Here is a 17,047-nt window from a genome sequence, read left to right as displayed (position 1 = left end):
TTTTTGACTTGAATTGTTTCTGTTAATCGGTTAGGTTTGATAGCAATTTGATATTATATTTGTTAAGTAATTTAATAATATTAATTACTAAAATTTGATATTATTAATTATATCGATTGAAATTTGATATATAAACTACTGCTTAAAATGTGATATTATTAGCCATTATTAAAAGCTCGATTCAGAAAATATACCATCGACTGAATGCAAGATGACATTTATAATAGTGTCCGTCTAGCTGACGTCCCAACTATTTTCTTCTTTGCGCTCTAAAGATGCAACTTTGAAAGCTGTACCACCGGCTTAGAACTTGTATTTTAAGAATAAAACTTTTGCAGCACGTAACTGAGCTCTACACTCCGAGAGTTTCAAACTTTCCGTGTCTGTTACTCCTTTTAAAACATATGAATAGAATGAATGAATCTATCAGACCCTCACACGCAATACTTCTTTTTACGTAACAACGATATTTCATTTTTACAAAAATTTAATCCCGCGTAATAATTTATTATCATCGTACATACGGCAAAAAATTGTTTTTCGAGCGTTCAGAGTCAATAAATGAAGCCGTGGCCGAGGCTTAATGAATTAGTCATCGCTTTCAGCAGGAAGGGGGGTTGCTGTATTTTTTCCATTGTGCGCTTTTCCATCCCCTGCGCCGTTTAAGGGTGCGACGACGAGAAGGAGGAAGAAGGAGGTCTAATCGAGGGGGAGCACGCTTCAGAACGTACGACGCATCTGGATCAGCTGTCGATGACGATTATTACGTATGAGTCATCCGATACAGGCTCGCTTTAAAATGTATCAATGACTAACGCGCGTCCAGCTCACAATCGGGCCCGTCTCCTCGCCCTTCGGCTCCCTTTGTGCGGCGTGATTCAAGTGTGCATTAAATCGCGATAAAGGATCTAAACTCACGGGCTGACTTCATACGCCGTGTATTGTGAAGCTCGCGGAAAAAAAGAATAATAATAAGCAGCGAAGAATTAAAAGCTCTCTCTTGAGCGGCGATTCGCGGTCGCACTCGAGAATTATCGAGGACGCGAGATTGCCGTGCCGGGGAGATACTAACTCGAGTAGTGCGATCGGTCGATTCGCTCCACGGTCGATGCCTCGCACGAGTCTTTCGTACGTGCCATCGCAATCTTGTCGTCGACTCGAAAATGCCATCGCGGGCACGCTCGCGACTTCGATTCCTATTTACACGCTGCGGCGCCGCGCAGTTTCGCCATTGCGAAATCGCCCGCGCGTTTCCGCGTGCTTTTCGTCGGAGATCGTACGCAAACGGTGTGTGTATTGACGCTTAATCATGCGACACGTGTCACAGCGCGGAATACTGTTTGCAGGTTCCCACCCGACGCGTTCGCACCTCTATCGCACTCCGTGCGAGCCGAATCTGCATTTACGCGACATTTTTGACGACAACGCATCCCGGGACGCGCTGTGCAATGAAGGAACGTGCAAAGAGCCCGCCGACGCATGGACCTCCCGAATTTAGAGGCCGAAATTTTTGCGGATATGTCGATTTGAGAAGTACGATCGTGGGGGATCCAAGGTACAAAAATCTGAATCGTCGAAGAATTAAAGACTGTGAGAAGGAGGATGACCCGGTACTATTTGAATATTAACATTAATCATATTAATATTGACAGTGAGAGAATGAGATTGTCCATCGTGTGTATCAGGAACCTGCCGAAAACTCGATCGTGTAACGAACGCCTTTCCACGAATGAATCGATCCTAAAAATTTGAATCCCCATGACTTTCTGTACAGACGAACTTTCGTGCAGTTCTCTCTCTCTCTCTCTCTCTCTCTCTCTCTACCCGACAACAAATCTCGAAATTTAAGGTCTGTTGTCATCTCACGCGAGAAGAGCCGCCGTGCCATTTGAATAACAATAGGCGACTAGAAGACACGGAATATATGAAACGTAAGACTCGCGTCAAACTCGAGCGGCGTTATCCTCCGTTGAATCTTGACGAAGTCGGGGCGCAGCATCTTGCAGACGACGTTTCTACACCACGACATTGTAATACGGTACCAGGTTGGGAGCGTTAATCGGCCATCGCAAGCAGCACATTCAGACGGTCGTTGACTTGAATTCCCTCTGAAAATATCGGATACGAGAGAAGGCGAGGAAGACGGACGCGCAGCCACAGCAAGAGCGAGCGACAGAGGGGGAGAGAGAAAAGAAAGAAATGAGGGTCAGGCGGGGTTATTAGCGCGAGATGAATCAGCGCGAGCACGCGGACAAGACAAAACGAGCGACCGTGCGTCCTTCGAACTCGTCGGAATTTCCTTGAGACTGGACGAGAGTGAGCGAGCGAACGAGCCAGCCATGGTTTCCTACTACGCTTTACGGATGAGTCAGTCGGTCGGCATGATTCCGCGGGTTATTCGTGGCGGGAGCGGAGACAGCGTGTACGCTCCCAGCCTAAAATAAAGCCCAGCCAAGTCCTCACAATCGGACGTCATCTCCGCGCGTACTCGGATCAACCCTTAGAACCGCCGGAAGCATCGACGGTTTAATGAATTCACCAGGCGTGCTGCACCGACATCCATCATCGTCGCGGTACATGCGTATTGAACTCTCTCCCTCTCGTATTGACGTCCCGAGACAGTAAAAAAGGTCATTTCGCGCGCAAAATACGTAAACGATTCCTTGGAAGTGTGACGGCGGCATTGTTGCCCGCGCGACATTGCGCAACTCTATTGCACGCTCTTACTTTCGTCCACGGTTTACATTCGGCTGACGTGACACGACAGGCCCGTAACGGCGCGGTTACCGATAACAGGATACTTCCCGAATTCGGCCGACTAATTGCAAATACGTCTATGCACTCATCCTTAGTCATAGCGAGCCTCGACAGAGGCTCCATCCGACATCGGTGACGTCATATCTATTGACCTGACGTCACCGTAAGGCTTCACGGAAAAAGAGTATCGCACTGATTCGAAGATTGCCGGTAATCAACGGAAAGAAAACAATCCGCCGTGTCGTTCGAAACCGCCAGTGATGATGAGAGAGGCTAGGAATCTTCCGAATCAGGTGATTCTTGGGAAACGCGGCAGTGTGCAAGAGTCGTTTACGTTTCGAATGACGAAGCAGACTAGAATTCCGAGAGTTCGAGATACAGCGGAGGCGTCAGAATCCATCAATATTATCACCAACCTTCGGATCCAGAGATACAAAAGTCCAAAGATTTTGAAGAAGAAGAAGATGGAAATTACCAAAATCGAGGAACTTTCGAAATCGTAAAGGATCCAGGAACACTCTTGTCAAAAGAGCGTGAGAGATTACTGCCGGAAGAAACAAATGCAATGATTTTTTTTTTTCCAAAAGATATAACGCATCGTTTATACGAAGAATTCCAGAATATCTCTTTTGTGATTCGAACAAACTGTATAAATTTTCTAATGAACGTAGATTGAGATTTCCTACGCTTGTATCAAACGGACGGTCTCTCGTGAGTTCGTCTAGATTTTTGTTCGGCAGGATGTACAGGATGTCTTGGGTTACCCGCATTTCCTTTTATCTACACATCCTTTGACCATCTGGGTATCGATTCAGGAGGAAATGTGGGAAAACCCTGGAAATGCCGGGACTTCTCCTGCGTATGTGCGTGCGTGTTTACGATAAGACTTGTAAGGAAACGCACCATTAAAAGAATCCGTGAACGAGAACTGTAAATCGGAGGTTAGAATTCGAGCAATTGGATAATCTGAAAATATCAATACAGAAAAAAAACGGTTTGGTTGAATTTACCCGAAATGGACAGATTGAAGTTTTGGTTAAAGCAAACGGAATTTCCGGTTGTAAGAATAAAATTTGACTCATGAGAACCAGAGGTTCTGTTTCCTTCAACTAAAACGCGTTTAGTTTGTCCATCTCAGGTAAATTCGACCACGCTGTTTCTTTGGTGTGCAATTTATCCTTTCGATTAGGTTTCAACTTGCAGTTAACGATTTTCAACCCTTAATATGAAGTCCGACACGACGACGGCGCGTTGAAACAACGGTAAGCTTTGAGAGAGGATTCTAGAGTCGTCCTGTTTTACCGTAAATTTGTTAGTATTATACTTGTTGCTGGCACAGAATTAAAAATTCTTTTGCATAATTAAGATGCACACGTTAATATAGACGTGGGCAGTTGATTTTATTCGAAAGACGGACAAAATTTAAAAAATTTGCTAACCTCCCGTTTTTCGAGTAAAATCAGCCAAAACTGCCGAGACGCGTCTGGCCTGTTCATTAATTCGGCCGATTCGAATCTGTCTTCTCCGTACAAAATCGTCACCGAGAAGAAGACGAAAGTCGAGAAAGGGCGAAGATCGATTTCATTCGACAGACAGCGACTCTTGATTGAACGCAGACGATACGGCGATCGGCACGGCTCAGGGTCGCGCGTACTGCTCCGACAGTGAGTCATACTTAACCGCATCGGGCGTCGATATCAACGACATTTACGAGCGTATGTTCGACACGCGTCCTTCCATTGGTCATCGAATGACGTGCGATTGAAAACGCCGGGGGACGCGCGGGAGAGAAAATACCGGCTGGAAATTGTTCTCTTGCCGATTCCCGCGAAAGAGAACTCTGCCCGCTGCCCTTCTTTCTGCATTGTATTTGAATTAAAATACTAACACTAAAATTTCGATCCAATTAACCGAATTTAGCTTTACTTTGATAAAGTTAATAATATTCTTAGAAAGAGAGAATAAATTCTTCTTTTGAGTAAAAATGGTAATGAGCTTTTCTAATATTTTTGACGATTATATCTCAATACTACTATCGAGAAAATATTCTCTATTTAAGATAACCATTACTTAAAGAAGAAAAGGATACTGAATAATTGCTTCTCGTCGCAGTGCAATAATACTTTTCTCTCTGCAGAAGCAATGATCACAAAGCTGCTCTTTTTGCTGTACGCAGACAATGGCAAAGAATCAGTAACCGATCATTAATTCGATCGATTCTTTTTCTATTAGATCCCTAAATTTAGGCCAATTACGTTGACAAATTACTCAATAACTGTTGTGCAATCGTTGCGTTGTCTGAACGCAGCCAATATATATCGTACGTCCGAATCAGATATTGAAATGCAGCCGAGAGACTAATGAGAGAATTTATTTTTCAAAAAAAAAAAAAACGAGTTCTCACTGGAGCATCGGTCGCGTAAGACGTACTGTAGAACAGACCTAAGCCACGTGTCTCACCTCTCTTTCTCTCTTTCGCGCGCGGAGCGCCGCACTCGTTATCGCATTAGCATGTGCGCGCGTCTTTTCTGTATCCTTGCCCGCGCGTGACGTGTCGCATTTAATAATTATTACTGCATTGTGTCGCATACGCGTGACGCGTGAGCGATTCTTACGTTGTTTTGCACGCGTGGTTTTCACACATCCGTTTCGATCACAGTCACATATGCGTGACGACTCTCGCAGCGCAGCTACGAGTTGTACGTCTCGTTGCTTGCAAAAAAATAGATGTAAATCGTCGCCGATGTAAATTGAATCGGGAATGAAGAATTCCTGTTTCCTTAGTCACTTGTCGGCTCGCGTGGAAATACGCGGCCTTCTCGGTCGCGGCGGCGATCGGTTAATTAAACTTTCCAGCTACGTCGATTGCATCACAATTTGCAATTAAAAAATGTATCGCTCGCGATAAAATGGCGATCGGGGAGCCGACGAGCCGCGGCGATACTCGCTCCGCGTTCCGATATACATCCGGCGTACCCGTCGAGAGTATTGCAAACAAGATCTGTATCAGTTAACACCGATTCGTGCTGTATTGTGCTCCACTTTAGTGATATCTGTGCAGATACTACGCAGATCTTATCTATCGAGAACGATACGTATAATTCTTAGCGTTAGCTGTGCAAGAGCTGGCGGCCGTTTCGCGCCCGCCGTATTTCAGTGGCCGGAGTGAAGCTGCTGCTGCTCCTCCTCCTCCCCTCTCGGTTCTATATTTTGCGACGGAATTCTATTTGCAAGGCAGCGCTCCGAAGAATCGGAATGACACTTATAGGCACGCGCATTGAGTTCTCTCGCGAATAGTAGACCGTCTGAAGCGGGTGGACCCCGCCGGTGGGAACAAACGCGCGAGTTGGCGGGTACCGAGTCCATTAATTCTGTCTCGCTACAATTTATTCTTACACTTTGGCCGACGATGATTCACGAAATGCATGATCGGTGACTCGCGGGGGCATCGCCGAATCGTTTATGATGATTATTATTGTAGCGTGTGCTCGTCAAACGAGGCGCACTGGGCGGGATAAGTGAGGATCGAGGTAGTTGCGGATCGTTTCAGGATGTCGATCGTGTAATTTTTCCCTAGGGTGGGAACGTGAAAAGTGGGAATTCCAGATGTCTTCGGATTTGAAGATTTTCATGAATTCATGCTAGAGGAGGAGATTCACGATCATTCCCTAAGGGATTTGTGAAAAGTGTTAATTTTCTGATTTGAAAACATTTTCACGTCCTCGTCTTAAGGAAAAATTACATGATCGATACGCAGGACTGATAGGCAGATTGACGGACGTGGAAATGAGAAAAGAAAAAATAAGAACGCGTCTCCAGGTGTCGAAATACAGAGATATGAGGGATCCTGATAGATAGAAGGACGAGACTCAACGTCGACGCTTCTCGAGGAACCATCGGTGACGGCGTTAAATCGGCCGGGAAAAGAGCCGCTTTACTTGGTTACATCCCAGATTTATCTTCACCCAGGACGAATTTACCGATAAACTTTTTTCCAGTTCCCGTTAAAAGAATCCAGACGTCGACCGAGGAGAGTCTCGAAGCGAGAAAACGCTTAGGGTGAAAGTGTTCCAAAGATATCCCAGAAATGTAACAACCTGGAGGTCTAAGACTGCAAACATCCGAGAGCTCGGGCAATCTTAATGCCACTCGGGAATCTCGACGCGACTGATTTCAAGTGCATTACCTCCTCTCGATGCAGAAAAGGATCGTTGATCGAGTGTGTAAGCAGGAAGGAATGTCAGGATCCGTAGACTTTGTCAGAACGGAGAATCTAAATATAAGCAGTGTGTCACTTGCTCGAAATGTGCACGCGGAACAGTTTACGAATTCCGCGTTGGAGCCGCGCGACGTCGCTCGCGTACGCAATGACGCGATCCTGAGGATCCTTGATCGCGGTGATCGCGATCTAACGACCGAGACCTTGAAATTGGACGGACAGAGAGAGAGAGAGGGAGAGAGAGAAAGAAAGAAACTATGACGTTCCCGTCGCAGGCATAATAAACGCTTCACTCTAAGAGATTAGTCACTGGCACCGGAGGAATTTCCATGCGTAGATACTTCGATGTTTAGCTCTTGAGATCATTCATTCCTGGAGTCTGAATCCGTCCGAGCTTAATCCGACGTTGCCCGATCGGGAGAGCGATTCTACACCTGGATACGGAGATCCGAATGAGTCAGAAGTTTACTGCTTGGACGATTTATCGTAGGAAAAGCTCACGTCAGATCCAAACACCAAGACAGCAAGAGCACTCTCTTACGACAGAGGGTAATTTTCCCTCCCTCGGGTCGCTCCTCGCCCCGAAGAACTGGAGCGTTCACGAAACGTCGGAAACAGAAATCCACAAAGGACGCGGCGCTAACTCGGAAGCCAAACTAAAGGTTTTTCCACACTACCACGAAAGCCTACAACATCGGAGGAGATAATTTTCTCCTCTTTTCTCACGGCGAGACTCTTGCGTTTATCCTCGTACAAAATTAACAAGACAAGACAGCAACCATAGGACGCTCCTTTCTTTGTCTATGATACTATGATACTATACTGAAATATTGCATAACGTTATATATCAAGGCTAACAATTATATTCGAATTTCTGAACATTCAACACATTATATTCGAAATTTTGAAGTGTGAAAATTTAAATATTCGTAACTGTTCGATTAATGAATTCTTCCATGTGGTAAGTTTCTTTCTAAGTAGTATTTATTATGGAAATAATTTTTTCTTGCATTATGTTACATATCATGACGAGAATTACGTTTATTTTAAGGCAAAGTTAATGAGATTTGTTGTTTATTATTTGTATTTTCTTCATTCACTTTGTTTTAAAACGGACAAATGCAAATTTCGGAATCGAGCTAAAGATACTTAGACAGTAAAATAGGACTTCAGAATCCCCCTAAGGCTCAAGGTTTAAAACGCTGTTGTAGTCCGGAACTTAAGAGCTTCGATATTTCGAATGGTCAAGTAGGATTCGAAAATACGACATCGAATTATTCGAACTTCGTCGCCTAATGTCGAATCATACCGAAGTTTCGGAATTTCGAAGCTATATCAAATAATACTACCCCTATTATATATATATCTCAATCTTGCAATTAATAATTTAGATTATTTTGCATCTTCCTTCTCTAAATAAGATTTTTCCCGTAAATAAGTAAATAAATAAAACTGCTCGAGTTACTAGTCGTATTAATAATGTTCAGCGTGATAGAAGAGAGAGAAAGAAAATATATGCTCCGACGAAGAAGTTCGAAAGAGTTAAGCTCGTCGGGAACATGAGTGTGTGCGCCCTTTGACAGGGCACCCGGTATATCCGTGTATGAAAGAACTAACTAGCTGCATCGCCGGCCGCGTAAAGAATTGTACACGCTCGCGTCTGGTCGCGTACGCTCGGAAACGCTCGGGCAACGATTCAGGAACGTCAGCGTGCGGGACGAGGGTTGCGGCGGGGCGGCCAATCGGCGCGCCATGGGATGACTCATCCCGGCCGGGGGCCTCATGTAAACTCTCTCGTGCCGTTCAGCCCGCAGTATCCCGCCAATCGTTGCAGGATCACGATCTCGGTCTCGCGCGTAAAGGACGAGAGAAAGAGAGCATTCAGCATAGAGCTATTGTGGCGCGCGCTCCTGCCGCAAGGACAATTTGTTGTTTCGAATTTTGTGTCAAATGGTGAGGTGAGACACGCCGACGGTGTTGATTTAACCATGAGGATCAGGAAGGACGCGCCTTGCCTCGTACTGCGACTGGTACCGTTCGAGAATCTCGATTCCTGGGGTAAGATCGATCGATCCCTTTTGTCCCGACGACGTTCTCGCCGCGATTTCTTTCGACCGGTTGGTTTGCAATTGTCGCGGCTTGCGCGCGCGAGATAATATCCGTCTCTCTCTCGGGGAAGTCCTTCGCAGGAATCGGTGTAAATGAAAATAAAGAGACGAAATGAGTCATCGGCGAGTGATCTGTGAGGTTTGACTCATCGTTATTGATTTGTCAACACTCCGTAAATCGCCGTATCTCGCGTTCCTCCGTTTGTTGTTTTGTCACTTGTTGCTCCGAATGTTGTTAACTGATTACTATTTCGGCATCGTACTCCTGAATCATCGCGCAACGATGACGTCAGGTTTGACCTCTGGAAGAATGTGGGTGGTATTTTGTGTTTGGTCGCGAGGTAAAAGTTTCAGCCGGCCTCTCGTAGGGACCGATGTGATGTAGGATGTCCAAGGTTTAATGACCGACAAAAATCGGCCTCTTGCATAACGCTCGTCTAATTTCTTTCTCCGCAAAATTTGTATCCCGCCTCCCATTGATGTTCCCATGAATGTTTACGCGTTTCTCTCGCGTTTAAAAATTATAAATTACATTTGAATTGTATGTCTGAGAAGATATTTTATCCAGTTTCCCCGCTGTGTGATAAAATAGGCCCTGGAATGCTATGCGTTTGGAAATTTTGAAAAGTACAGGTCGGGGCAATTAGTTGGCCCCTTGAAAGGACCTACTCGTAAAATTTGACTTATATCCAGGAAATCACGATGACGTCAAAATGACGAGAGAACGATTATAAGAACTCACTCTCCGATAATTTTCATTTTGACGCCATCGTTATTTTCTGTTCTATTTGGCCGCCTGTCTTCTGCTGTAATCCTTCGTCCCTTCGAAGAGCTCCTTGCGCACGTAAGACTATGCGGAACTACTGTTCTTCCTCTCGACGGCTCGTTATCTTTGGCAAATTGGAGGTCGGTTTTCCTCACGGGAAGTTGGATGACAAGTCTGTGCGATGTCGTGTAAAAATCGTCCTCGCAGAAACCCCGTTCCTTTTCATGGAAATCTCTCGCGTGTGAAATTCATAGCTGGACGATATCCATCTTCTTCGATCTAATTCTAAATATAATAAGGATTCTTACGTATACACGCAAGCTACAAGCAAGAGCTTGCGTTTCGCGACTGTAAATACTCTGAATTCCGCGTATTCTTTACTTGGAATCCTTGCTTAGGGACGTGGGGCTTGGAGTAACAGGATTTTCATCGGGTACGACGACCTTTACGCGATCGCCGCGTACACATCGTCTCAATCGCTATACCGACCCAAATAGTGTGACCCACATTTAGACTTTTCCGTGACGAACATGCGACTCTCGCAACGTTGTTCCGGAGTCTTCGACATTCTTATTTCTGAAACGACTCGACTTTACCCCCGACTCGCCAAGTTTCCATCTTAATAACCGCTTGTCCTTTCTTTGAAGAAATTCGAGAATTTCATTTCTGTCCCTGCGACGACAGTTAAACTTTACTCATTATGTATCGTGCGTTGAATGTGTTCAACATTAAAGTGATTAAAGTAATTCAATTAATAAAAAGTATTCACCTTGCGTTTATTTGAGAAATGTAAGTAATGAGTTGAGAAAATTATTTCTAAGAAATGTGTAGAATCCACAAACTCACACCAGGTGTATAAGTCTCCTTCCCTCGAAGTGTTTGTCGCGAGTTTCTAATTCCCACATTTGTGGTGAAGCAACTGTCGAGGATGGAGAGAGATAGGATAGGAGATAGAGAATCTAGAGTATATAATACACGAGGAACGAAACTATGGTTCACTTTGTAGCATATCGAAGTATCTCCGGACCTGTGAAAATCATCAATGCGCGGCTCTGACAGGGGACGGGAAATTGCGAAATACCAAGAATATCGCGACATCAATGATACATAATATCGGGGTGGTCGGTCTAAAGTCTCGAGCGTATGGAAACTATAAGTTCAGTTTTTCAGATGGTTATTTCAGAACGCGCGCGCGCGTTCCGCTATCGATATCGCACATAGGCCATCGTGATCTCGATTTGAAGTCGCGAGATCGAATCGCGAAGAAACATTCGCTAACGTGTCACGCTTCGACTTTGTTATAGTTTTCAAGTTTCGGCAAAAAGAAAATGTTTTTTTCCCAATTTTTGCCGCTGATTTTTCGATTTCTTACAGAAAACCTTCATTACGGAATAAAGTAAATGTGGCAGGTTCTGCCACCAAACACGCGTAAATTTTTCTAAACGAATTTTTGCACCCTTGAGACAAAACCCAAAGAAACCCATTTGAAAAAAAAAATAGTCTTAAATCAATAATAAAAATATGCATATATAAACAAGAATATTATAATATTCTTAGGAGATTTTTAGTTTTGAATTGAGTGCAAGTAATGCTTGTATCGATACAAACCAAAACTGGAAATCTTCTTAAAATTAGATATAATATATTTTTGCTTATATATTTGAGTATATATAATTAAGACTAATTTTTTGATTGGGAAAAAACGATTTTTTTTCGAAATTTTCGAACTATAGACTTTGCTATAGCATTGAGGAAAAAAAACAAGAGCATGTCCCACGGAAGCGGGTTTTATTTTCGCGAGTATTGTTCCTCGTCAGGACGCGTCATCGTCGTCGTCGTCGTCGCCGTCTCGGTCTCTAAAGTCGTGAAATCGGAAAGGAGCCTTGCCAACATTGGAATAATGATTGGCGACGACAGTTTGGGGTTGGTGGCCGCGCTCTGCGCGAGCCAAGCGTTCGGGAGGGAGAGCGAGAGAGCGGGTGGGTGAGGGGGGATAACGAGTGAGTCATCCGTTGAGCCAGGCCAGGCCTTAGCGGCCGCAGGTCAGGAGAGGAAGACAATTTTAGCCCACATTTCTTCCTTGCCTTCTCTCTCCTTCGCGTGCGCTCGCGCTTCCTTTATTTTTATCCCTCGCCGTTTATTCTCGTCTCGTTTCTTCCTTTCCACCAGTTTTTCGCCGCCGCGTTATCCCGTCCTCGGCCGCATCTGCTCCAGACGATGACGGCATCAACCCTGCCTTTGATCCTTGTTGTCGAGTATCGCTCCTGTGACGCTCACATTGCATGAGATCACGAGATCCCATGCGAATCCATGGGATCTCGCCGATTTTCCTGATGTGTCGCTTCGATAGTTCGAGTTTTCGAACTATCGGCTATCGAGATCTTCGTATCTTTTAAGAGGATCCTGGAGTCGTCCTGTTTTACTGAAAATTCGTTACTATATTCGTTACTGGCTACGCAGAATTAAAAATCCTTTCGCAAAATTACAATATACACGCTAATGCAGGCGAGGACGGTTGGCTTTATTCGAAAAACGAAAAAGGATTTTATAATTTGTTAATTTTTTTCGTTTTTCGAATAAAATCCTCCGCTGCATTAACACGTGTATTTTACAGAAGGATTTGTTATTCTATGCCACCAGTGATGAATATAGTATTAAAGAATTTTCTTAGTAAAACGACTTCAGGATCCTTTTAAACCTGCGAGTGGCTCCTCGAATCCTCGATAGGTTGCTCCCGCTACCGATTTTTGGATTTTCGTCGAGACTTCGTATCTCCAGATCGCGCCGAAAGATAAGATCTTTCGAACCTCGGATAAATAACGAAGAGCCGCGTTTCACCTCCCCGTGGCATCTCGCCTTTCTCGAGTCTCGAATTCCGCATCCTCGTGCGAAAGTTATATATAAATGATGATGCGTGGCTGTAATCTACAGTCCACAAGGAGTCCGCAAATACGACGGAGAACGAGGTTGTCGTGTCAGTTGTAATTATTTTGGAACACACGGGACGCGTATATACACCTGAGTTAATCAATAAGTTGTCTGAACGGGAAAAGAGTGCCTTCGAGCGCGACTCGGGCAGATATATAAGCGCGACCGACTACGTAATCATTGTCCAACGATACACTGAACGTCGTGCATACGCCGCCATGTGTTTGAGAGGAAGTACAGGATACTCTCCGTTAATGTGGTCCCATTCCATGGGTGTAATGACGTCGAAAATTTCAAATCAGGAAGCATTACTCATGACTGTCGATAATTTAACGAGTAGACAAAGATTCTCCAAAGCGGCATAAATATTCAAAAATAACACACCTAATTAAAAATTTTCAATGTTACTGTGCCTAGGGAATGAGACAGCATTAATGGAGTCTGCTATGCACGTGGCTTCGTTGACTTCCGTGCGATTTACGAATGGGGAAAATCGGTTTCCTAGCGAGAAATTGTCCTCGTGAATTTGCTCACAAGTTTGTGACGATAAATCGGTCCCGTGCGTACGATATATTATTATCATCGCTTAGAGTGAAACAATTATATGGCTCACCTTTATTGATCTTTCCTCATAATCGTGGACTTCTTTTTATTTTATCTGGATATGTTGATTACGAATAAAGTGATTGATGATTATTTGAAGGAAGATCGATGACGAAATTACAATTAAAATTAAATTCTATTAGTAGTTACGTATTAATATAAATTGCTATTTAATTTATAGATTTACTATTCATTTGTTTCTCCTTAATTTTTGGATATTAAGGCTCCTGGTCTCTCGCTGCAGTTGTCTTGTTGTAGATGACGTCAGAAGCGGAAAAACGCGTGCCAAAAATTCTTGCGAAATAAAAAGATACGTTCCTAAAATCACTCTTGTGATCGATGGGGCACATTTTTCAAATGATCCGGAAATTTTTCTTTTGCCCCAACAACCGATAAATAACCCTAAAATTCACAATACATGCAACCTTCTATTTTTTCTCTTATTTGTCACGTTAATTTTACGACCATCTGTTGAAATTATTAAAGAATAAGGAAAGTTTCCGGAATATTTTATAAACGTGCTGGAATCGATCACATGCGTGTCATTTTATGGACACATTTGTTTACTTCAATCGTATTCCATAAGTAATTTCCGATGTTTCTTCGCTCCTGACGTCATTAATCAAGGTAGCTGCTGGGAGAAAAAACCGGAACTCTAAATTATATAAATTACTGTTAATTCTGGATATTAATTGCTATATAAATAGATGATACTTTGTGAATGATACTTTGTGAAAAAAAAAATTCATCATGTTACAAGTCAGTAAGGATTCGCTCGTTTTCAGGTGGACACCGCGAGTTCCACAGGCGACATCGGGAACTATGCGAGGACACGCTTTTGCCGAGCGGCGGCGGCAACGGTGGCGGCGCCGATCCCTCGGCGACGACGGTGAGCGGCTGCACGAATGCCGGACTCGGTTGTCCGGTGTTGAGCGTCTCCGTCTTACCCACGCCGCAGCCCGCCGACATCGACAGTCACCCGGCGTCTCGTGTGCTGCCTTTCCTCTACCTCGGTAACGGCAGGGATGCCGCCGATCTGCAGCTATTACGCGCGCTCGGCGCCACCCGGGTACTGAACGTCACCTCGCAGCTGCCCGGCTACCACGAGGAGCGGGGTATCACCTACAGACAGATACCGGCCTCGGACTCCAGTCACCAGAACCTGAAGCAGTACTTCGAGGAGGCGTTCGATTTCATCGGTGAGTGGCGAGTCCCGTCGACCATACCGAGAAAAACGTACTTAAAAATTTACTTGTAAAGCTCTCTCATAAATTTTTATCATTATGGCGGCGTGTAAATTCTTAAAAAAAAACTATTTCAATGAAACAAACCTTGTATTCTACAAATAAATTTTTAAATGTTTCTCTCTGTGTGCTTTTTCTCAGTGTGACTATAGCCGTAAGCGCTCGACGAGTGCTTGTAGATAATAATAATAATCTTTATTAACGGAAAGCCTCTTGAGTATATAAAAGAATAATAATTATATAGTCGCAGGATAGATAGACAGGTACAATAAATTACACTGAGAAAAGAATAATTAAAAATTTATTTGTGAAATATAAAGTTTATTTCACAGAAATAAGGTTCGTTTCGCAGAAATAAGGTTTATTTCGGTAAAGTATAAACCTTATATCCTACAAATAAATTTTTAAGTATTTCTTTCTCAATATAGAATAGATGATTCATGAATAGTATGTGACTAGAAATAGACACAAGTACTATTTGACTGCACGTAAAATTGAAGTAAGTGGTGTATGAAGAAAAAAATCAACAGAATTAAAGAGCGATTAGTTGTGATACGCAATATATCAGTAAATGAGAGATAATATCTGATGTAAACCGATATAATAAGCAGAATACTGTCTCAATGTCCTAGAGGAGACATTGAGTCTTATTCGCATCCAGTAATTCCAGACAGTTAATATAATTAGATTATGAATAAATATAATTATTCGCAACGACCCTCATGAAGAAACACCCGTCGTATATTTCGTATATTTCGATCCACTTTGGGTCCTTGAGACGACGAGAGAGACTCCTGTCCGTTTCTTCTTTTGAAACTTGATATCCGACGTACGAGGATCTCCTGATCCTCTTAGGCCAGGTTACATCAAACTCCGATTAAGCTAAGCGGCGATTAACTTACTGGGTCACCAACTGAAATTTCTGTTGCAGACGAAATTGAGAGAGAGAGAGAGAGAGAGAGGAGTTAAAAATTTCAGTTGCAACCCTGTAAGTTGATCGTCGCTTAGCTTAGTCGGAGTTTGGTGTAACTGAGCCTTAGGGTTTTTCATCGAATTTTGATTAATCTAATCGACGATTTAAAACCGTTGTTGGTCTCTTAATCAAACATCACCTTGCTAACGCACAGATAGAGATTGTTAAGGCTCGATTTTCTCGAACGGCCATATTGGTTTTATGATGTCATAGATGAGAAATGACATACAGTACACTTTCTATATTATAATATAGAATATAAAAATAAAGCTCTATATAATTTATTTTTTAATTTCCCTTGAAAAATATAATAGTTTCATAATCCTGCAAAATATGCGGCAAACTGAGCTGTCTCTCCGATATGACATGTAGAATCGCAAAATAATTCCTGAAATAACGAGTCATTTTTCAGCCACTGTCAGGCGGCTGTGACAGCTGAGATGGCTGAAAAATGATTCGTTATTTCAGAAATTATTTCGCAATTCTATGCGACATATCGAACAGACATCTCAGTTTGTCGCATATCTTACAGGTTTCAGGATTACGAAAATATTATGTTTTTTAAGGAAAAGCAAAGCTGTGTAATGCAAAAAAACTGATTACATGATATTCCTTGCCTGTGACGTCAGGAAAGCAATATGACTGCCCGAGAGAGCCGAGTCTTAACTTGTCGATCATCGTCGAACGACAAGTTACAGAACTGGAAATTGATGTCGGCGGTTCTTATCATTATTCATCGATTAACTAAGAATCTTAGAATGACTGTCAACTAACTCTGATTAAGCTAATTGATAAATAGCAATAAACATTACTAGCACCAATCACCGCTTCTGTTCAACTTGTCGTTCAGGAATAACTGAAAACTTCACAATCTCTCTCTCTCTCTCTCTCTCTCTCTCTCTACATTAGCAAGATAAAGAAGCAGGTAACACCAATTTTGAATCGCCGATCAGCTTGATCGGACTCTGGCGAAAGACACCTTCGACCTGGAGCGGCGCACCGTCGTCGTCGATTGTGATTGCGTCGCTGATATCCTTGACACATCCGGCAATCCTCTCGGTGTCGCGGATTATCGACGCGCTCGTCATCGTCGTTAAGCGGCTGTGATTTCCACAATTGCCGGTGCGCCGGCAGATTTCCTGCCGGCCCGTTCTTCTTCTGCTGCTCCTTCCGGCCGCACCGTTTGTTCCGTTACGCGGCAAGTTCGGTTGAAACGGAAACAGGGTGTAACCAGGCGTTTCCGGTGGACCATTGAACCAGAGCGCGGCCGCTCTCGCCGGCGGGCGGGCGGACGAACGAGCGAGCGAGCGAGCCAGGAGACCAGAAGAGAACCTTCCATTCATGAAAGCATGAGTCATGCGCGCGCGCGTGTTTCGTGAAACGTAAGAGGACTCCCCCTTCACCCCCTGTGTCTGTGCTCTACTCTCTGCCCTGCTCCCCCCCCCCCCC

The 17,047-nt window shown here is 43.8% G+C and overlaps 1 protein-coding gene across 3 annotated transcripts in view; it reads left to right on the top strand.

Moving 5' to 3' along the window:
- LOC106749209 (dual specificity protein phosphatase 10) overlaps positions 1-17,047 on the top strand; it is a 37,805-nt gene that overhangs the window by 18,163 nt on the left and 2,595 nt on the right. For all 3 annotated transcript variants that reach the window (XM_014628429.1, XM_014628428.1, XM_014628430.1), the window contains one exon: positions 14,167-14,580. In XM_014628429.1, coding sequence (XP_014483915.1) covers positions 14,167-14,580 — 414 coding nt within the window. The remainder of the gene's footprint in view (positions 1-14,166; positions 14,581-17,047) is intronic.

The sequence above is a fragment of the Dinoponera quadriceps genome, unplaced genomic scaffold (genome assembly GCF_001313825.1).
Source record: "Dinoponera quadriceps isolate SergipeBrazil2010 unplaced genomic scaffold, ASM131382v1 scaffold2952, whole genome shotgun sequence".
Classification (NCBI taxonomy): Eukaryota; Metazoa; Arthropoda; class Insecta; order Hymenoptera; family Formicidae; genus Dinoponera; species Dinoponera quadriceps.
This window is presented reverse-complemented; position numbering and strand designations above follow the sequence as displayed.